Below are 22,977 nucleotides of genomic sequence, written 5' to 3'. Positions count from 1 at the left end.
ATTAATGTTGTGGAAACTCTCACAGGAAGTGGATGTTCAGAAAACCTTCACTGCACACGAAGAACTTCATGGACCTGTGATAGTTTTACAAAACCAAACATTTTTCTCATCAGTCCTGTTTTATTAACACATAAAAACTCACTCCTTTACTGTCAAACTTTAACCGTGGTATGATCTGTCAGCGTGAGAAGGAAAAGGAACTATTCCAGAGAAAATTCCCATCAGGCTCTGACATTAAAGCCCCAACGAAACACAAACGTGTAGCGATGGAAGTCTGACACAAGCACGACCCTCTGGCAGGTCGTTTCTGATGAACGTTCTGTTTTTATCTAAAAATCAGACAAATAATGGAGGAAATCTCATTTAATCTGACATAAATATTTTGCCCATTTCTAAAATGTAGTTGTTATTAAACAAAAATGATCTTACCAAATGGATTCATGAACAGCCTCTCTTTGAAGAAATAGAGAATACGCCATACAGCTAGATTAGCTAACGGCTTAGCCACAACCAAAGAATAAAGCCTGGGGCACACTAAACCACATCACCCCCGTGCCGTCATTTTCAAAATAAGCCATTTCAAATTCACTTTATTCATCTGTTAGGAACTTCTTTTGCAGCCGTCAGCACAGCACATAAAAACAGTGTAAAAACACACATACAATTAAAAAGACATCTACAAACACTAAATTAAAAGGTATTTAAAACGGAATAACAAAATAAAAGATTTCCAGTTCAATCTGGATAAACCGTAATGTTGGTCATTTCAGCTGATTTTAGTTACTGAGAGTGGCTATAGAGCTCCGGACGTCACATGACTCTCAGAGAGTAGACGCCATGTTGGCAGGCAACAAATGTAAACAAAATGAACGGGATCGGCTTGGATTTTACTTCGTCTGAGTTTACTTCACACTTTAACACTGAAGAAATCGTTTTATATAGTTAGAAGTTAAATAGACTAAACATCTCCGACCCTTACCGTGCCCCTGGGATACTTTTTAAAACGCCAGAAGCTGTCGGAGCGGACTTCTTACTGGACCTGGAGGAGCTGGCCCAAGTGGCTGGGGAGAGGGAAGTCTGGGCCTCTCGACTTAAGCCTGATTTATGCTTCTCCATCTGCGTCAGTGCGGAGACACGCAACGCCATTATCCGCCCTTGCGTAGGGCTCCAGCAGGCACGCAAGTACGTACGGAGTTGAGCCCACTTTTTTAAACATCCGTCAAACGAGACAGATTACGCAAGCTTGTGATTGGTCAGGACACCGCTGTTGTTTACGGCGCCACCATTGCAAAGAGAGCCGAGGATAACTAGCGGCAGACACGGAGAAGCTTGAAGAATACCTCGCGAAAAAACTCTAAAAATATGAACGTTTAATTCTCCCATGACTGGAGGAGTGAAAAGATGCGCAGCAAGCGTTTTATTTGTGGACAGAAATTACAGGAAACCTGGGTTTAGAGGTGGGGAGCGCATGAAGCGATGGGAGAATGAGAGAGAAATATGTCCGTGTTAAAAGTCTCTTATATACACAAAAAACACAATATTAACACACTATCTTGGACCGATACACCACAGGATACCACAGAACAGCGCTACGCCCTCTGTTGTCCTGCCGGGCAATTGCTTTGCAACACTCTCCAGGAGACGGAGAAGTAAAAGAGCAAAACGCTTCCGTCAATCCGTGCGTGGCTGTCCCTTGCGGAGCTGACGGAGAAGCATAAACCAGGCTTTAGGCTACTGCCCCCGCAACCCGACTCTGGATAAGCGGATGAAAATGGATGGATGGATGGATGGACAAATACATTTAAGTAGTTTAAATAGAGAGCTGTGCTGTTTGAATGTATAAACTGAACACCAAGAGAAATCACTAGTGTGATTTTTTTCCGTGAATAAAATAAATATGTCAGGTAGGAGCGTCTCAGGATCTGTCTGAGATCTGTCTCGGTGAGCCAGATAATAGCAATCCAAAGTGCTTTTTATGTGTGATCTGACAATTGATCAACCATTGCTTAAAAATTAAATACAGCTTAGCTGGTTAATTGCTGTGATCATAAAACACGTAAACGGCAGCATGCAGAACTCACGAGGCAACGTTTTACGTGATGTTTACTTGTAGCTATGAGTAATAAGACAGAAAAAGCCACGCCAAAATAAGTTTAGGAAGCCCACTAAAAATTGTAATAAAAGCATTTGAAATAAATACCATACACAGTTTCATTTTAGCCCGGTCACTAGCGCGTTTTATTACAATGATCCAATGTTTGCGGCATTCCGGATCTTGGGGAATCCTGTAGAAGGCTCATTCCTTATGTCGTCCGTGTCTGCTCTGCATCCTGGGGCACAACAGGAATCTACCATATTTCCCGTTTGATTGAGTTTTCTGACAATAACAAATAGTCCAGCTGCGGGCTTCTGCCTGCCAAGATGGCGCCGTTTCGATTTGAACTGTTGCATGCCGGGAGAAGTGACGTCAACTCCCGGAGCTCTATACGGGGAGCGCTGCGCCGAGGCACTGAAGATAAGCTCTGGTAGTATTTCAAGTGCCGTGGCGCGGCTGTTTACAACATTGTAGAAAACTTTACAGCAGCCATTATGACACAGAAAAGCTTCACAGCAGATACCCAACCGCAGTTTTGATCACTTTAAAGCACCATTGGCTTTAAAACATTATAATAAATAGCGTACTTACCCATTTTTAATGAATTAGTCTCACAAATCACCACGGCAAGTCTGATAATGTAAAAACGAGTCACTTTCCGCTTTCTGTTCTCAAGTACCGCGTGACGTTGTGACTATCGCATGACTTTCCAAGAAGCGCTCAGCTTCTGCGTGACCATTTGATTTCCCAAAAGCGCGACACATGTGCCTTCAGTGTGCTCCAGGATTAATAGAAAAGCTGTAATCTCCAACTTCATGCATCTGTAATTCTATAAACCATTTCTGATTGTTTAGCAGATTTTTTAATTATATAATTATTTACAAGCTTAAAGAAGCTAAATGCAGCACTTCCGGGTCATTCGGGGTCAAGTCCTGCAGGATTTTTTTTACAACAAATTAAACATTTGTTGTTAAGCTGATGTCTGTGTAGAGGTTTGTAAAACAAAGACATGTAAACTTCTATGACATTCAGAGGTTTGGAGCTAATTTAAAACTCTGCTCTTGGCTGTGTTTAAACAGTGCTCTTTGGCTGAAACACTATTTCTCCGAACAAAGGCTGTTCAGAGACCCATCTACAATAGACAAATTATCACTTTGGCACAGAAATACACTTAGAACTGACCAAAATATTCAAGTGCATTTGTAAAAAGCTGAAACGGTTGTGTGAAATGCAAACCTAATGTGTCTGTAGTGTGGTGCCAACAACATTATCTTTACAAACTTATAAAAAGCTGTTTCCTACAGATTCAGCCCAATACAAATACATCAGATGTCCCTTTGGCTTCGGGGTGACAGGGTGAAAAGGCAGTCAGTTTAAAAACCAGAGGTAAAATTTCTGTTCCACGTGTTCAGGGGTGAGCATCGGGCTCTCCCGTGTGAGAACAGGAGGGACTGTTCTCACAGTTCGGGGGTGTTGGTGGGAGCCAGCGGCGCTCTCCTTCTCTGGAATTGAAGAGGTAAATTCTCATTGCTCTCATCTCCTGCAAAGACAAAATCAGACCTCTGTTAGGAGAACTGTGATGTTACGAACAGTCTGTGTGTTCACCTGAACATCTGATGATCTGATGTTTTGCTACTGCATGAGCAGCAGGGAGAACCACCCCCTGCTGTGCTTCTCAGGGTTGATGAGTGACCAGAAGAGCATCAGGAGGAACAGAACAAAGAGGACTACTCTAGACCTGCTAGAAGCTGGTGGCAGTGTGAATGGAACAAAGCTTCAGTGGTGGTTTTTAAAATGTTGCATGAACTGATGTGCAGTCATAGAAACTGAAGCCTATTCTGTGGGTCGACTCCAGTAGTTTCAGCCAACTCACAAGCTCAAAACAATAAGGCTCAGGTCCGCTTGTCTCCTCCAAATAGACTTGGCCCCTTTCTTCTCGACTGTCTGGGTAAGGAGGGGAAAAAACCTCCTCCACTTCTAATGACTGCTCAGAGTGAAGGGAGCTAGCTTTGTCTCATTACCCCAGTGTTGCCAACTGTTTATTATGATTAAAATGGCCCAAATTGCTTTGATATGTACAATAAATTCCAAAAGTATCAATAAAGTGGCATTAAGACAGATATGGTGTGGTGATCCAAACACTTCTGGTGTAGGATATAACTCAGACCTTCTGCTCTCCTCATTCTCACAGACATTTTCCTAAAAAGCTGTTTTTTACACCTCCTAGTTTCTCAACTTCTCTGTTGTGTATTCTCTCCATCGTTATAACGGCGCACCGAGCAAAAGGGAGCGGGTCTCATAACATAACCATCCCTGTGTCACTGAAGGAAACTGAGATGAGCCACAGAGCTGTGTGTGTAAACAGGACGGTAGTTGAAACTCCCGATGACTTTATTTGCCAAATGCAGGAAAAGCCAAAGTGTCTGACGGCTGCAGAACCAGAGATCGCAGGTTGACGCCTGCGCCGTCTCTAGTAGAAGCGTGAGCCTGCAGCAGCAGCAGATGTAAATTGGCGGTCTCTGCAACTGTTCCTTTGTCTTCGGCGAATCAGCCCGGCCGAAAACGGTTTATGATTGGTCAGTCCTTGTGCACATGTGCAGATTATCGTTCTCTTTCCTTACTCCTGGAAGAACGATTCAGAGTGCAAATAGTTTCTTTGTTGCTAATCTGTAGGAAATATCTACAAGAAAGTAGCAACGGGTCCTGAGAAATGTCGCTAGGTTTGTCACTAGGCGCTTTTTGGAAAAAAGGTCGTTGAGGGGGGTCAAAAAGTCTTTAGGAACAGCGACAAAGTTGCTGAGTTGGCAACACTGCGTTACCGATCCATCTTTGTCACTACCACGGCTCCTCCCTCTCGGTCCACCAGGCAACGCCTACTAATGTTGCCGTTTTCAAAATTGATATGTGGGTGGAGAAGGACTCTGAGGCAGGCTTGACGACCCCTTTAAAGTTCACTAAGATTTTTTTTTACGATTGATCATCCTGAGTTTAAAGCTGCTGTCTGGAGTTTTCTCCTTTCAGGAATTATGTATGATGTTTCAGGAATCCTAACAAGTGATTGTCTTATTCAATTCAATTCAATTTTATTTATATAGCGCCAAATCACGACAAGAGTCATCTCAAGACACTACACATAGTAAACATTCCAATTCAGGTCAGTTCATTAAGCCAATCAGAAATAATGTTTCCTATATAAGGAACCCAGCAAATTGCATCAAGTCACTGACTAGTGTCAGTGACTATACAGCAATCCTCATACTAAGCAAGCATATAGTGACAGTGGAGAGGAAAACTCCCTTTTAACAGGAAGAAACCTCCAGAGAATCCTGGCTCAGTATAAGCAGCCATCCTCCACGACTCACTGAGGATCGAGAAGACAGAGCAGGCGCGCACACACACACACACACACACACACAAGACAAAGTAATGTGTCTATAGTTATATTGTGATTTCTTAGTAAATGTTCTATTTGGTGAGATAAACTTTATTTTATTTATCTCTTATTGTGTTTATCTTGTACTGTGATATAGGAAATATGTCAAATATGCCAATGCAAAATGAACTGAGCACCAGTCAGCAATAACCAATAGTGTTAAGCCTAATTTATACTTCTCCGTCAGCTCCGCAAGGGAGAGACGCACAGGCATTCACAGAGATGTTTGCTTTCAACTGGCGAGTGTTTCAAAACAATTCCCCGCCAGGACTACAGAGGGCATAGCGCTGTTCTGAGGTACCATTACACTCACGTATCTGATCCATGATAGTGTGTTTACATTGATTAAATACCTTTTAGAGATTTTTTAACAAAGACAAATTTGTCCCTCATTCCCCTCCACCTCTTCATGCTAATGGCACGTCTAAACCCACGTTTCTTGTCTTTTTCGTCCATGAATAAAGCGCTTACTGCATATCTTTGTACTCCTTCAGTCACGGGTGAATAAACATTCATATTTTCAGACTGTTTCCGAGATGCATTCTTCGATCTGTTCTGTGTCTGCCACTAAATGTCTTTTTAATTTTTGAAGCGGCAAAGGCGGTGCTGTTGATGAATTTACAGGAAGCAGCGTCCTGACCAATCACAAGCTTGCGGTCTCCATCTCTTTGGATAGATAGTTAAAATTTGGGGCATGTCTCCGTCTTCCTCCGCAAGCCTGCCAAGGGGTCTTGTGTCGACGCATAATGGTGTTGCGTGTGTCCAACCCGACGCAGAAGAACCAGTATAAATTAGGCTTTAGATTACCGCTAACGTTACAGTGTTAATCACAGAGCGTGCTCAAGCATTTAAAGGGACATTATGGAAGTTTGACAGCCAAAACATGTATAGAAATAATAAATGTCTTATTCATACATTCTCCTGAATTTATATTTTTATAATTTTTATATTTTTTGTTTTTGTGAAGTGCCTCGTGATTTTTATCTTGAGAGGCGCTATAGAAATGAAATTTTCTTCTTCTTCTTCTTCTTCCTGCAATGCTCTGGTCCTGTAGAATGAGCCCTGGCATTTTTACTGTGATTGCCTGTTTTTCTGTTAAATCACAGAAAAAGAGAGCTGCTCGGGTCGAGCAGGCTGCTTCATGCGCGTTCACGCTCAGGCATAGCCCGTAGCATTTGCTATCAGTAGCTTTAGCAGCAGAGAGAGAGGTAGTGCCACTTTGTCGCTGTTCCTAACACCTAGTGACAAAGCTAGCTACATTTCTGAGGACCCTTAGCTACTTTCTGTAGAACTTTCTTCTAGATATTTCCTGCAAATTAGCAACAAAATAGCCATTTTCGCTCCGAACCGTTCTTTGGTTTGATGTTGTTTCAGGTGTCATCAAGGATATAAATGTTACAGATACTGTGAATGTTACTAGAGTGTAGCTCACCTTGTAAGACGTTTGACTCTCATGCAGAAGTCCTGGGTTTGATTCTGGATGTGAACATTGTTCGTTTAGAGTTTCTTTTTTACATTAATGGTATTTTTTTTTTACAGTAAGATGCCCAAATTTTTATTTGAGACTCGCCGAACGGCATTGAATTCACAGATAAAAAAGATGTGGGTTCAACTTTCATTTTGGAACAATTTTTCAAGCAAGGGAAGGGAATGATCTGAGCATGCAGGAGGTCTGACCCATCATAAACCTTTGTCAACTGTGCTGAAGAGAAAGGTACAGAACCAAATTATTTAATTAATTAGCTGCGCGTTCTCCTGTCCTCCGGGCCACACACACACACACACACAACACACACAGGACTGTCTCAGCTGTTATTTTCGTTAAGGAGTGTGCACATACAGCATGCGCGCCTCGTGCACGAGCCTACTATTGAAGCTGCCGTTACGTTTTTGGCCTGAGGGGGCAATCGCGAGCATAAAAATTCAAAAGTCCATAAAGTCCCTTTAAGGACGTACCCCGGTTGACGCAGGTTGGCGACCTCTTATGGACAAGTAGGACTTTAAAATATAAATATATGAAAACACAACATAACTTGAGCTTAAAGAGGTACTGCACACCAGCAGAAAATGTAACTCCACCCCTAGTCAAGATTTGAAAAATGTCTTTAAAGTGGGCGTTGCCAGGAGGCACAGAGTGGCATGGCCAAGTGTGGGGAATTTCCATCCTGGGAGGGAGGGGGTGGGGGGGAAGGAGACTGTACTGATGACGTGAAATTGTTCCAGCCCCAATCACAAGTTGAAAATGCAGTAGCTGCTCTTCTGCAACAGGGGGCAGCACTAAGACATTTTTAGACCTGGATTCTAGATTTAATCAAGTTTACACAAACATGTCAAAAAATGCACAGAAACGGAAAGATTGCATTTGTAAAGACCCAGTTTATAAGCAAAAAAATAGTTATTTTGGGGTTTAGTTACTCTTTAAAGGCCCCTTGTGTGAAATTCACAGAAATCATAGTAAAAAGATCCGACTCTTTAGCACCACGCAGTTTAGAGTCGGTATTGCAGCTATTGGAGCCCCCGAGGATCAAAAAGGTTTTTTTTATCATTATTTAAAACTTTATTAACAAATATAACAAATACAATACAAAATCGTGTTGCTGTAAACGGCAGCATGTCATCATCTAATTCCAGCTTTCAAGTCAGCGAACAGGTTAGTTGTTTTCATCTAACTTATTTTATTAATTTAATCTAAATAGGTTTTGAATAAGAAAAACTTTTTTATGTCAGTTATGTTTGCTAATAGCAAACGGCAGCTAGTTAGTGATGACTTCTGACTACAAAAAATGACAATATTTTGTTCATTTTATTTGAGAAATGTTATATTTCTATTTGCCATTTTGGAAATATACAAGGTAGTGTAGTCTGTAATTGTTTTCTCTCCGTAAACAGAGTCAGATATCATCCGATGGTTCATCAGTGGAGACAGACAGAGGACGAGGGAGAGGTAGAGGGCGAGGAAGAGGGAGAGGAAGAGGGAGAGGACAGACGTGTGCCAGCGCACAGAGAGGCAGAGGTGTTAGACATGCGACAGAAGCAGGGCAAGCATCCCAAGATGAAGGAGCCGAATTTGCTCAAACCAGCCGCAACGTCCCACGCACAAGAGGAAGAGGCAGAGCTGCAATAAAGTCTAGAAGATCGGCGCTTTCAAGCGCTTTCAAACTATCCCGTTTCTCAAGTTTGCTTGTAGAATATGTGTGATCCTCCATCGCTAGAAGTACGGTGTGGCTAGTTTCTTCTTCTTCTTAGTTACTTTGTCAGACTGCATGCTTACAAGGCGCACTTCTGCCCCCTGCTGTTTCTTTGAGGTTACATCATTTAAAAACGCAAACATCAAATGCGAAGCTTAATATGTTGTATGTCCCTAAAAGGTCACTGTATTTTAAGATGGCGCATGCCATATGGAGCACCGGTCTGCTTCTTTTGTCTAAAATATTAAAATATAAAGCTAATAATAATGCTTAGAATAAATGCTTGTTTGAATTATCATTTAAAAAAACAAATTTGAGAATGTGATACAAGAAATTTGATAACTTATAAGATGAAATATCACACATTGGGCCTTTAATAATTATAAAACACCATATTTAAAGAGCAAGTCAACCATTACCAGAGTCTAACTCCACTTTCACTTCATGTTTGAAAAATGCAACAAATGCTGTTGCCTGGCAGACTGAGAGGGCGGAGCTGCTAACAAATACACACACACACAGGCTCACGACAGCATTGTGACATCATAATGTACCAGTTTACATCATAGCATACCTCTTAGCCAATAGCGGTGGCAGACTTAAATTAAAATACAGTGCATAGTTTTTACCTGACAACGGTATAACACTGACAGTTTTAGGCAGATTATTTAAATTTTAACTAAGATGCACTGAACTGCCAAATTATTGACGACACATGTCTGCAGCACGATTAGACACTCGTTTATTTAGTTTATCAGCAAAAAAAAGTTTATTTGGGGGTGACTTGCTCTTTAAGCTTGGTTTTGTCTACTAGATGAGCGCATTAATGAATGAGAGGAAATGAAAGTAGGTCATGATGTGATACGCTTCTCAGCCACTAGATGGTGCCATCAGATAAAAGAAAACATCTGGACAGCAACTGCAGAAAATAGTCTTCTACCTCTATTTCCTACATTAGCCACCAATAGAAAATAGAAAAACAGTCAGATCTGAGTCACACTGAAAATTATCGTTCATGGACTCCCCCATCTTGGCTCGTGACAGGGAAGGCGATTGGTTTAGCGTCCAGGAGAAAGTAGAGCCAAGGCTGCAAAACTCTTACACAATGAGCGTGAGACTCACACATTTAACTATCTTCACATGCTCTTGCGCCACAGCTCCAATTTCTCACGCTAAAGGAACAATGCCCCCCACCCCACCCCCCAACGCCACCACCACCTCCCCACTCCGCTCTCATGCATGGAATTATGCTAAACTTGGCAGCCAGAGAGTTTCTCAGCTTGTAGAAGCTAACTGTTAGCATTAGCAACTCCTCAACACAGCATAACTCCTCCAGGTGTTTATTTGTAAAGATAAAACATCAACGTTGCAAAGCAAACAGAGTCAGTGGAAGAGTCATGTTGCTATAACCCAATCAGAGGCAAGATATCCGAATTTAATGAATATTAATGATAAGACTCTAAATCTGCTGTTTTCTGCTTCCCTCACCTCTGGCTAACGTCTACTTCCTGAAACAGAAGTGCAAGACCTTTATTTCACAAGAGAACTCAGAAGGCGTTCATTCCTACTATAGACCACTGCAAATGTGTTGCAGCAATGCACTTTGGTCTATGGCAGTGAACATCAACTGGTGGCCCACGGGCCACCTCCAACCCACCAGATCCTTCAACCCAGCCCCCAACCCTTAGGGCCCTAACGCCCCCTAATGGAGGACTTTGAAGTTTGGCAGAAACATTCATATCCAAAATATCAGTAATTGTTTACATTCTCCAAACACAAATAAAACTGCAATCGAAGCAGTTTGGATGGAAAACAAAGCCATTTATAAATTAATAAATAAAGATGTAATAATACTTGTACTTTATTTTAGAAGAGCATCTGGCCCTCATGGTATCTGCTGGAAAAAACTCCAGCCCTTGAACAAATTTAGTTGGCAACGCCAGCTCTGTGGGTGCACCTGGATTATCTGACATAAACTCGATTTCTCTGAACAGAGGCTGTTCAGGAGTCCTTTTTAGAACTTTAAAACAGCAACAGTCATGACTCTCTGATCCATTGTGAGACAGAAATGATTAGTGAAACAACATGCTCATCGAGGGTCGTTGCTATTTAGTCACTGACCAGCTGTTCAACAGCTGTCCTGCAACCCAAACCCAGCACCGACCGTACCGCTCACTCTGAAATGTGATCCTGCAGCTGGGATTGGACACAGGCTGATGCTGGTAGAGGAGAGGGGCAGGCTGACTCGGGAAGGGTTTACCCTCAATTTATGTTTGTGGAAAATAAGACATCAAAATTTCTGATTTACGGATGGATTTTTACAACAACTTCCCCAAAGACAAGCAGGAACATTGGATAAAGAAGCAGAAGAACAGGGTTTACCTTAGTTATTGATGTGGGAGTCAACAATTAAATGTGTGGATCACTCAATTAATCAGTACATGTGCAGTGTTCTCAGGTAGGAATGCATGCCTTGTAAATCGTATTCTGGGGAAAGAAACCAGGTGCACCAGTTTCAAGAACTAGAAAATTGCCACGTGAGAGTTGTGATTCAGACAGCAGGATTTGGAGACTTACTTCCTGATATTTGAACATCTTGCCTCGGATTGGATAACAGCAACACAACTCTGACTTTGTTTTCTTTGCAGCGATGATGTTTTATCTCCACAAATACCACAGGCCTGCAGGAGTTCTGCTGTGTTGTGGAGTTGCTAATCCTAACGGTTAGCTTCTACTGCCTGGGACATTCTCTGCTTTTTCCTTGACGTGAGTCAAGATTGGTGAGTCCATGAATGTTAATCTGTATGACGTAGATCTGTCAGGTTCTTCTAATCCTAGAGTTTCACCGTCTATTGTCTATCAGAAGCTAATGCAGGAGAGAGGTGGAGACTATTTTCATATTCCGCCTGCATGAAAAACTCAGAATGACCCATTATAATCAGAAAGAGTCATTAAAAAGGTTTTTTCACACCTTCAGTGAAAAGCTGCAGGATCATCAGAAACTAAGAAAGGTGCCATTAGAGTGAGGAAGAACGCACCAACACACACGTCTAAAGGATTAACAGGAGGAATGGGACTCATGAGTACTATAGTGTACACTTTAGTCAAATCACAAAGGTACTTCTCATTGTTGCAGTTGTTAAAATCTTCACCTTTATAAGTAACATTCCTTGACAAATACATGATAAATTCAATGACTTCCTGCTTAAAGGGACTTTACGGACTTTTGAATTTTTATGCTCGTGATTGCCCCCTCAGGCCAAAAGCGTAACGGCAGCTTCAATAGTAGGCTCGTGCACGAGGCGCGCATGATGTACGTGCACACTCCTTAACGAAAATAACAGCTGAGACGGTCCTGTGTGTGTGTGTGTGTGTGTGTGTGTGTGTGTGTGTGTGTGTGTGTGTGTGTGTGTGTGTGTGTGTGTGTGTGTGTGTGTGTGTGTGTGTGCGTGAGAGTGTGTGTGTGCGTGTGTGTGCGTGTGTGTGCGTGTGTGTGTGTGTGTGTGTGTGTGTGTGTGTGTGTGCGTGTGTGTGCGTGTGTGTTTGTGTGTGTGTGTGTGTGTGTGTGTGTGTGTGTGTGCGTGCGTGCGTGCGTGTGTGTGTGTGTGTGTGTGTGTGTGTGTGTGTGTGTGTGTGTGTGTGGGTGGCCCGGAGGACAGAGGACAGGAGAACACGCAGCTAATTAATTAAATAATTTGGTTCTGTACCTTTCTCTTCAGCACAGCCGACAAAGGTTTATGATGGGTCAGTCCTCCTGCATGCTCAGATCATTCCCTTTCCTTGCTTGAAAAATTGTTCCAAAATGAAAGTTGAACCCACATCTTTTTTATCTGTGAATTCAATGCCGTTCGGCGAGTCTCAAATAAAAATTTGGGCATCTTACTGTAAAAAAATATACCATTAATGTAAAAAAGAAATTCTAAATGAACTATGTTCACATCCAGAATCAAACCCAGGTCTTCTGCATGAGAGTCAGACTTCTTACAAGGTGAGCAACACTCTAGTAACATTCACAGTATCTGTAACTTTTATATCCTAGATGACAGCTGAAACAACGTCAAACCAAAGAATGGTTTGGAGCGAAAATGGCTATTTTGTTGCTAATTTGCAGGAAATATCTAGAAGAAAGTTCTACAGAAAGTAGCTAAGGGTCCTCAGAAATGTAGCTAGCTTTGTCACTAGGCATGCTACGGGCTATGGCTGAGCGTGAACGCGCATAAAGCAGCCTGCTCGACCCGAGCAGCTCTCTTTTTCTGTGATTTTACAGAAAAACAGGCAATCACAGTAAAAATGCCAGGGCTCATTCTACAGGACCAGGGCATTGCAGGAGAATGTATGAAGAAGACATTTATTATTTCTATACATGTTTTGACTGTCAAACTTCCATAATGCCCCTTTAAGAAATAAAGTAAAGCCATCTTTATGGTTCAGGTTGGACCCCACCTCTTACCCAAGGATCACCAGATCTCCCAGCAACCCTGAACAGAAAGAAGCGGGTAAAAAGATGGATGCGTTGATTTTTAATGCTTTAGATCAGTGAACCTCAACTAGTGGTCCGCAGGCCACCTCCGGCCCGCCAGACCTAGGGCCCCAATTGGGAGACTTTGAAGTTTAGCAGCAACATTCATGTCCCAAATATCAATAATTGTTTACGTTCTCCAAACACAAATAATACTACATTCATAGTAGTTTAGACAGAAAACAAAGCCATTTTAAATATTAATAAATAAAGATACTTGAACTTTATTTTAGAAGAGCATCTGGCCCTCACGATGTCTGCAGATTAAAACTCTGGCCCTTGAACTAATTTAGTTGAGGACTCCTGCTCTAGATGTTAGTAACAGCTGTGCACTGCAACATTTCCCATGCACACACCGCCCCCACACCATGCTTCCACCCAGGTGAGGTACTTACATGTAGCTTAAGTGGTGACCCAGTGTGTTAGCTCCAGATCCCTGCCCTTCTACCTCAAATAATCTCTCTCACTGCCATAATCCGTTAATGATCCTGCCACATCAGCAAAGTCCTCCAGGACCAGGCTAGTGGAATCCTCACCAGTTGGCAGGTCCGGTTCTGGCGCCCAGGGGCGCTGATGCTCCATTGCCAGGGAAAACTCTGGGGCTGTTGTGTTTGGTCCATGGAGAGCAGGTATGGGAGGCTGAGGCTGTCCAGGACTGGACACCTGGTGGTCTGGAGCAGAGTGCTGCTCCTTGGTGTTGCCTCCATCACTGACGCTGCCACCCTCGCTGCCCTGAGAGGACGGGGCCAGGACATGGTAGAGGCTCGGCAGACGGATGTCCAGCAGCACGCCACTCTTTATGTAGAGCTTGTTGTTCAGGTTGTAGAGCTTCTCAGCAATGTCCAATCCCAGCATCACAGAGAAGAGGCGTGCAATGTAGCGGTCTTTTGATATGAGCATGTAGAGACGGCGGCGACGCCATGAGACGTACCGGGAGTCTTCATCTGCCACCAGGGTCACCTGGACAGCAGCAAACACACCTCTTATCATGTTGTAAACATATTCTAGAGGAGGGCTATTCAATTCCGGTCCTGGAGGGCCTGAATCCAGCACGTTTTAGTTTTAACTCTGCTTCAACTGGGGATGGGTACCGTATTTGGTACTTTTTAAGGCACTGACCGAATTCCGTAGTACCGACCACGGACCAATTCACGATAAGAAATGGTGCCTTGTTTCGGTATCACAGAGTTTGATAGCTGATTTCCTGAGATAGACAGCAGCACAAGAGTGTTGTGTCGTCCACCGCTACAGGCTAGCTGTAAACACCAAGCAGCATGGTCAAACAAACATGCTCGAAAGTTTGGGGCCACTTCACTAAATGCGTTGGGTGACTGGGTGTTGATGACAACACTGACAACATTCTAAGTGAGTTATCATTGTCTTAATCTGCTCCAGCATGTAAATAAACTCTTTAAGACGTTAGCTTGATACTTTAGCTTCCGTTGCTATCAGCAAATGGTGCGTTCGCTTCTTGCTCAGAACTCAAAAATTCAGACTTCCAAGTAGGAAAAATCCGCTGCTGGAAAAGAACGGCCAAAGGAACAAGAACCACCATAAATTTAGTTCACAGCAAATATTTTTGCTTCCGTTTAATTTGCAGTTTATAAAACTAAAAGGACCCACCCACCATGCAATTTGTCTACAGATGAAAGGAGAGGAATAGGAGTACATGGAGCTGGGTTTTCATTTTTGCATCATTTACAAAATAATTTTTTACAACACTATGATGATAAAATACAGTTTGTAAGTTATTTATCGTGATACTTATCAAATATGGTTATTTATATTGAGAAAAACTATATATACAATTCATTAAAAAAGAGAAATATTTTATTATTAAACACTCAAAAGCATCGAAAATTGGTACCGTTAAGTACCGGTATCGATTCCAAGGTACCAAATCAATTCAGATGTTAAAGGTACCCACCTCTAGCTTCAACACACCTGATTTCAATCAGCAGGTTTTTAACAGGCTTCTGCAGAGCCTAGTGAGCTGCTGCACAGGTGACTCAACCACTAGTGTGTTGGAGAAGAGAAACCATTAAAACATGCTGGATACCAGCCTTCCAGACCTGGGATTGAATACCTCTGTTTTAGAAGAGCTTTGTCTTTTATGGGTGGAAATCTTTAGTTAAAATATGTTTTCTGTTAGAAGAAAATGTATTGACTATCAGGTGCACGCGTACATTCTTTTGTTTCTAAAGACAAAAAAGCCAAATATACTGTATGTTGCCTGCAGCTTTGTTGGGGAATTTCCAGCTTGTGCTGTCTCAATGATGGCATCCCTGTTGGTCTCAGGCAGTAGAGCTAGATCAGGGTTCCCTTAAACGTGCATTTTGAGTCTCATACCTGGAACCTTCCCTCCTCGTTTGGTCTTAGAGACTCCCACTCTGGAGAGTCGAGGAACTGGTGACGGTGGATATAGTGCAGGAACTGACCCTCCAAGGACACGCTGATCCTGAAAGTGAGAGATAAAAGGTGAAAAGCAGAGCCAAGTGTTCAGATGTGATAATGAGATGGAGACACTGTAGCTCCTGAGCCTATGAATGTCTCTGCATGTGATCAACACACTATAAAGCACCTTAAAACCCTTTCAGTTAACTATGATGCTAATGTCCTTTTAAGGCCAACTTTAGCCTATACTGCACATACTTTAAGTATGATACGCTCCAAAACACCCTTGTTTTTGTGAGGTGATGGAGTTTGTGTGATTTCTACTTCCTGGCTCCCACAGGATGTAAAGTCACCCAGAGCAAACGCTGATATAAAAACTTTCTCCGTGCAGGCAGAGCTGCACTGGGAGACCATCAGTCATGAAGAATTTAAATTAAAGAGGTCCAGGGAGTACATTTAGGGAATTCTGACTAAACGTCTCTAAACGCAACATTTAGGCCTGTTCAATTACTTTCCCTACTGGGCCAGATTTCAAAATCGTGGATCAGCTTTGGGCCGGATACCAAAATCTGTATTTTACGGCCAATGTTTAAATATTAAATTTTAATATTTTGACTGACATTACCTCTACCACTAATACAACGACAAAAAAAAAGCAATGCACATTGTCTTTTATTGCTTTAATGATCTGTATTAATTTACCAGCTGTAGAGCTGGTAATACAAACATTTGTTTTATTAACCTCGAATAACTCAGTCGCAGCTACTAAATAATACAACAACTTGACCGTTATTCTTGCAACTTTAGTGCGAGAGATGGCACTTTTTGTTTTGAACAAGAAATTGAATATTTGGCTCATAGGAGCTGAGTGCAATGCGCAGGCAGTAGTGCAGAAAGGATTCAGTGAGAGAGGAGCGCAGGTTTGTTTTGATTGCATTCATATGGGAAAAGAAAGCTGGATTCACAAATATAGGTGGATCCAAACATACTGAGAACAGTCACAGCTACTGTACATTCTTGAGGTTTGGGAACTGATGGGCATTGACTCCAAAACTTAGCAGGGCCGTTTGTGCGCAGCTCTTGTGGCATCGTAAGTGATGACTGCATGTCCACCAACTCCAGCAGGAATTGTCCCTCACCGATAGAAGAGACCACTTTCTTAGCTTTGATGGACAATGTTTCCTCAGCGATGGCAGCAAATGGATCTTTCGTTAATTGCATCGCCTCTGTAGGAAGTGACAGAACGTCCAGGCGACTGGTGAAGTTGTCCTTCAGTTTCGCGACTAAACCAGTCATTTCTGCCGTGACTTTCGGAGGAGAGGTGGCTTTACGGAGTGTGGGAAAATGTAGCATTCTTTCACCAGTCAAGTCAGTTGCGAACATGTTTAGTTTTGCCTGAAAGGCGCTTGTTTGCTCCACAAGCTGGGCTGGGTCATTGCTGGCCTGGGTCTCAGCTAACATAGACATGAAGCCACACTATGGCAGCTCCAATAGACAGCACCAGTCCACGGGGCATCTACGTACATATGTCCCTGATTGCTAAAATGGTGTTGTGTTCAAGTGCAATATCAGTGTGGGAATTTAGAATCTTGCATGCTTAAATAGTTTTTCAACAGTTTTTTTTTCCGTTGGTGGTTGGGGGATTGGGTGAGGTGGGCCAACTGGGTAGGGCCCGCGGGCCGGATGTGGCCCACGGGCCGCCATTTGAATAGGCCTGATTTAGATGAACAAATTAACAAACTGGTCTGGTCCGAGAAATTTCATTGATAAAAAAATAAAGATTTGATACCAAAAATCACAACATTGTGCTTAGTAAACATCAGAGGGGTGGCTCAACACTAGGCTAAAAGCAATAACAACAACAGAAGTCAGCCTCCCACAGCATTACCTGTGGCGTACCACAGGGGTCAGTGTTGGGTCCCCAGTTGTTCTTTTTATATATTAATGATATTTGTAAGGTGTCCCATATCCTGAAATTCGTCATCTTTGCTGATGATACAACTATTTTATGCCCTGGATGCAGCAAATATTGGAAATGGTCTCAAAGGAAATTCATCAAGTTTGGTTTAATTTAAACAAGTTGTCTTTGAATTTGAACAAAACCAGGTTTGTTATTTGGAGAACGTGAACACTGATATACTTCATTGATAACATATATATTAAAGTCAAAGTTTTTGGGAGTCATACTAGAACACAAGTTTTGCTGGAAGCCTCACATTGACTATGTGGGTAGCAAAATATCAATAAGCATCACAATAAGGTATCAAACACTTCACATGTTACACTGCGTATTTGTGCTGCTGTATAGGATTGCTGCTGATAAAGGAACATTTTAAACTAACTCAGTATCAAATGTCAAATTAAATGTTTACTTAAAGGTATTAGTTACCTTTAATAATATGCCATATTTGTAAGACAAGTGAACAATCAGGTATTTAATTATTCAGTATTACAATAATCAAGGCCAGATTAACCATATGGGCAATTGCCCAGGGGTCCACGAACTCTAAAGGGCCCAGGCCCAGGGCAGCAAGGGCACGAGCAAACTACTGTATCTGTAATCTCCCACTTTTAGGGTGACCATACGTCCTCTTTCCAGAATTGTCCACTTTTCACTCTCTGTCCGAGGGGTTTCTTGTTTTGATGAAAATGTCCGTTTTATCATCCAGGAGTAGGGATCGAATTATGGGGGAGCTGGATATCCTACACATCCAGGGAGAGCCGGAAAAAATGTTTCTACCTATATTACATCATTTATGGACTCTCAGAGCACCGGGGGTTCTTTTGAGCTGAGAGCACAGAGAGCGGCAGAGCGCTGATCGTCGGTGTGCTCCAGGCAGCTGCGTCCAGCGCACGGTCCATTCTCAAAGTGGCGCAACCAAAAAACTATAATTAGCACACCATCGTTCATGTCCGCACATGTTCTCTACTTTCTGTCTTATTTGTGCCTGAAGCGCTCTGCTGCTGTGGAGCTCATCACCTGTGCTGCGGTGATTTCACCTCACTGACGCAGCATCGACGCGCACTCCGCTTTACGGTCAGGAGATCCCTTTGATCTACTCAAAAGTAACTGATGAGGTGAAAAAGTAAGAATCCAGGCAGCAGTTTTTCTGGAGACTTTAGAGCAGATGCAGGAAGATGAGAGACAGACAGGACAGGAAATAGTTAAATAAAAACAAGAAAACAAAACAAAGTGTTGAAAAGTAAAATGTAGGTAGATTTATCTCCACTAGCTACACGTATTTACCCGTATAAAACAATAAGTTATACACATGTCATATTTTTACATCTGATACAATTCAGATCACCTTCAAAACTCAGTCACACACCCAGGGCCGTTTCAAGACATTTTGGGGGCCAAGGCAAAACAGAACACCCCCTACTCATATAACTGGGCTCCCCAGAAGCCTCTGTGTAATTCCTATCCTCTCCAGGAGTGTTAGTTATACAGTGTTTATAAAAGCCCCTCATACATCGCTGACATGTTCTAATATTATCAGATGAAAAACTAAATTATCAGACATGCTGTCTCATCTGCTTCTTTTCTAAACTTGCAAAAAGTAACAAAACCATTTGAAAGCCACTATTTGCGGATTATCTGGAAGTTTCCATGGAGTGTGTGACAACTTAATTTTTTCATTGATCCTACCGTCTAATCTCACAGCTGAAACAAGCATCCTTAATAATCTGTGCACAGGAAGCGTACCGATGCTGTAGTAAAACAAAAGTTATAATAATTTCTTATTAATAAAACCTTATTGCAGCACTAAAGCAGAAAACTATTTGCATATGAATTGTTTTAGAGCTCTTTTATTGGCAGAATCTGATATTAATTTAGTTCTTACGAAAAAATGGGTCCCAACTTGGTTTGTGTGGCGTTGCCATAGTATGACGTCATAGGCACAGATCCCCTGTCCTTCTTTTTTGGAAATGGAAATATGGTCACGCTATATTCAACAAACTGTCCACCCGGGCTTTTGCGCTGCACAGAGACGCTTCGCTGCCTATGACTTTGAACGTCAGTTGAGAGTCAGTCTCATGCAGACTGACCAATGAAGAGAGGGCCTCAAGTTAAGACCCTCTCCTCATTGGTCAGTCCACACGAGGTGGGTCAAAGGTTACCCTGAGCGGGTTACGTGATGTCAGGCATTCAAGTATTGAGTATATTTACTGCATATTACAGTAAAATATTCTGTATGTGACCATATTACGGTGATCCTTGGGTCGTGGCGATGGGGCCCTTGAATATTGTTGCCCAGGGTACAACAAAGTGTTAATCGGGCCCTGGCAATAGTCTCTGTGAATTTGAGGATATCCATCCATCCATCCATCCATCCATCCATCCATCCATCCATCTTCACCCGCTTATCCGGAGTCGGGTTGCGGGGGCAATAGCCTAAGGAGAGAGGCCCAGACTTCCCTCTCCCCAGCCACTTAGGCCAGCTCCTCCGGGGGAATCCCAAGGCGTTCCCTGGCCAGGTGAGAGAAGTAGTCCCTCCACCGTGTCCTGGGTCTACCTTTAGGTCTCCTCCTGGTTGGACGTGCCCGGAAAACCTCACCAGGGAGGCGTCCAGGAGGCATCCTCACCAGATGCCCGAGCCACCTCAACTGGCTCCTCTCGATGTGGAGGAGCAGCGGGTCTACTCCGAGCCACTCCCAAATGACCGAGCTTCTCACCCTATCTCTAAGGGAGAGCCCAGCCACTCTTCGGAGAAAACTCATTTTGGCCGCTTGTATCTGCGATCTCGTTCTTTCGGTCAGTACCCAAAGCTCATGACCATAGGTGAGGGTAGGAATGTAGATCGACCGGTAAATCGAGAGCTTCACCTTCTGACTCAGCTCTCTCTTCACCATGACAGACCGGTACAACGCCTGCATCACTGCAGATGCAGCACCAATCCGCCTATCGATCTCACGCTCCATCTTTCCTTCACTCGTGAACAAGACCCCGAGATACTTAAACTCCTCCACTTGGGGCAGGACCTCATCCCTGACCCGGAGAAGCATTCTACCCTTTTCCGAATCATTGAGGATATTTGTGTGAATAAAATTAGTTTGGTTATTTAGAAGTTAAGTTGGTTTTGGGGATAAATTTTAAGATATCATCTGCATTACATATGTGTCATTATAAGCTGCAACAAGTCAGGATACGGTTATATGAAAAAAAACACTGCTGTAAAATAAAACTTCACAATCTAGATTTAGGCCATTTATAATTAAAAAGGCCCAGAAAGACCACGGTTTATGAGTCTCTGCTGAACCCTCTAGGTCTGTATGATGTGACTGGTGTGTGTGTGTGTGTGTGTGTGTGTGCATCACTAGTGTGTGTTTTGGTTCCTCTGTGTTGATTTATTCTATTTATCTTAACATTCTGGTTATTTCAATCAATATTTTAAGGAAGACACACTCCCCACCTCCCAGAGAGCAGAAAGGAGAGCTGGTCGATGGGTGTCTTGCCCTCCACAGCGTATATCTCTCCAGTCTTCAGCTCCACCACCTTGTTTTCAAAAGCCTTTGCAATCTCCTTGAACACCTGGACGGGCACACCCAGCGGCAGGTAGATCAGCTGGTAGAGGGAGGAGAGCTCCTCGCTGTGAATGCCCTCCTGGTGGAGCCGGTAGAGGAGGTGACAGATCTGCAGCAGGGAGGCCAGCAGCAGCAGGATGTTCCAGGTGAAGACGTCTGGGCCACACATCGTCATCCAGCCCCATAGGGCCAGGCACAAGAAGCCAGGAAGCAGGAAGCCGAAGATGAAGAGGCACCCGTAGGCCCCACTGCCCCCCATGTAGCCCAGGAAGAGGATGGTGTTGCCCAAATGGTAGATGGCCCCTTCTGTGTTGTTGCTCCAGCCATCACAGACTGGAGGAGAGAACAAGTTGTCCCAAAGGGTGGAGTTGTCACCGGTCATGCTTAAAATGGGTGAAGCTATAGCACAGGAGAAATGAAAGCGCCAGTTCCTATAAAGGGCTCCTGGTCCACTAAACCTTGAGATACTTCAGTCCTGTAATGTGGAACAGGCAGATGCTGAGTGAAGAAGTAAACATCTAAAAGTTGCTTTGTTCCCTTGCTGTGAAGTGGAAAATTCTTCAGACAGAGGTTCTCACAGCTCTGTTTGTTACAGAAACACAGCTGGACCAGGTTTCTCCTCCTCCTCCTCGTCTCATGCTGTGTCCTGTCCTGTCTTCTGGCTCTCTGCCCCGTCCCTTCCTTCTGAGCCTTCCTGTTGCGTTTCTTGCTTCACTTTTCCGTCGGTGCTCTTGCACCACCAGCCTGCTCTGAAGAGCCAACAGCTGACGGAGAAGGGGTAGGGGAGGGGGCCACTGATGAGGCCCTACAAGGATCACCATGTTTGGAATTGAAACTCAAGGAGAGAGCGACTGACAGAAAACAGGCCCGCTACTTAACATAAAAGAGAGATAGGGGCAGGAAACGGGATGGAGAGGTGGCACCATAAGTGAATCATAAAGAAAAGATTGGAACTCTTAAACTTCTGAGTTTCTACCAAACTTCATGAGTGCAGGACGACAGGGTGAGAGGGCGTGTTCAGAGGCACAGAAATAAACGGATCTGCAGAGCAGGTCAGATTTCAGGTGTAAACACCCTCCAGCGCCCTGGACCCCTCCACCCACAGCTCCACCAGAGCTACCTTACTGCTACAAAGGCTTAATAACAGATAATGAACCTGTTATGCGTAGATGGTTTACACTCGGCGAGATAACTGATATAAAAGGGCCGATTTTGTTTTCACAGCCTTCGTAGCATGGACGTAATTTTCACTTTAGAAGTGGGGGGACATGGAGTGGGGTGTGAATCTTTACAGTATGCTCTAATGGGAAACAGGCTTCAACACCAACGGTTGTTTTCCGCTTGGTCCTAGAGCTCAACCAGTGTCAATTTAATATAGTGTAATATTGTTTTTGGATGGTAAAAAGTGCAGGGGTCAAAACTTGACTTTGGAAAAAGTGGGGGACGACACCCCCCCCCCCCCCCCCAAAATTACATCCATGCTTCGTAGACGAACAAGTAAAAATGGTCCTAAATTTCCTTCTAATCCCTCCAGCCTGGTCAGTGTGCAGCTAACAAACTAGCTTTAGGTTACAAAAACACGATCATGCGAAAGTGTAGCTTTAAATATTCACTAATTCACTACTTTTGTTCACTTTCAATAATCATTTAACTCAGATTTTACAGCCGTTTAGGCACAAGCCCAAATCCAGATTATTTTTGCCACTTACGAGTTTAATTAGTGATAAAGGCAAAGCTCACTATTAACAAAATAAACCTCACTCTCTCAGAATAAGCAATAAACATTTTTGTTCAGATCTAAATATCCAACTCGAACTTTTGG

General features: G+C 43.1%; 1 protein-coding gene across 2 annotated transcripts; it reads right to left on the bottom strand.

Moving 5' to 3' along the window:
• Positions 1–100: 100 nt before the first annotated feature.
• On the bottom strand, positions 101–22,571 carry popdc2 (popeye domain cAMP effector 2). 2 transcript variants are annotated; one of them, XM_015965843.3, is made up of 4 exons: positions 21,044–22,571; positions 15,585–15,693; positions 13,631–14,195; positions 101–3,635 (listed from the first exon to the last, which is right to left on the bottom strand). In XM_015965843.3, exons 1-3 carry the CDS (start codon positions 21,535–21,537, stop codon positions 13,680–13,682), a joined length of 1,119 nt encoding a protein of 372 aa, XP_015821329.1. In that variant the 5' UTR covers positions 21,538–22,571; the 3' UTR covers positions 101–3,635; positions 13,631–13,679. The 2 variants fall into 2 exon arrangements, with proteins under 2 accessions (XP_015821329.1, XP_015821330.1); XM_015965844.3 differs by having other exon boundaries at positions 13,772–14,195.
• Positions 22,572–22,977: the final 406 nt, after the last annotated feature.

The sequence above is a fragment of the Nothobranchius furzeri genome, chromosome 14, assembly GCF_043380555.1.
Source record: "Nothobranchius furzeri strain GRZ-AD chromosome 14, NfurGRZ-RIMD1, whole genome shotgun sequence".
In the NCBI taxonomy this organism is placed as follows: domain Eukaryota; kingdom Metazoa; phylum Chordata; class Actinopteri; order Cyprinodontiformes; family Nothobranchiidae; genus Nothobranchius; species Nothobranchius furzeri.
This window is presented reverse-complemented; position numbering and strand designations above follow the sequence as displayed.

What these genes read in the sequence shown, in the direction of transcription:
- popdc2 (XM_015965843.3), bottom strand. Translation starts at nt 21,537, where the DNA reads ATGACCGGTGACAACTCCACCCTTTGGGACAACTTGTTCTCTCCTCCA. An exon ending in TCCTTTCTGCTCTCTGGGAG is followed by an intron (nt 15,694 to 21,043) that starts GTGGGGAGTGTG and finishes TCTCACTTTCAG; the next exon opens with GATCAGCGTGTCCTTGGAGG. An exon ending in ACGAGGAGGGAAGGTTCCAG is followed by an intron (nt 14,196 to 15,584) that starts GTATGAGACTCA and finishes GCTGCTGTCCAG; the next exon opens with GTGACCCTGGTGGCAGATGA.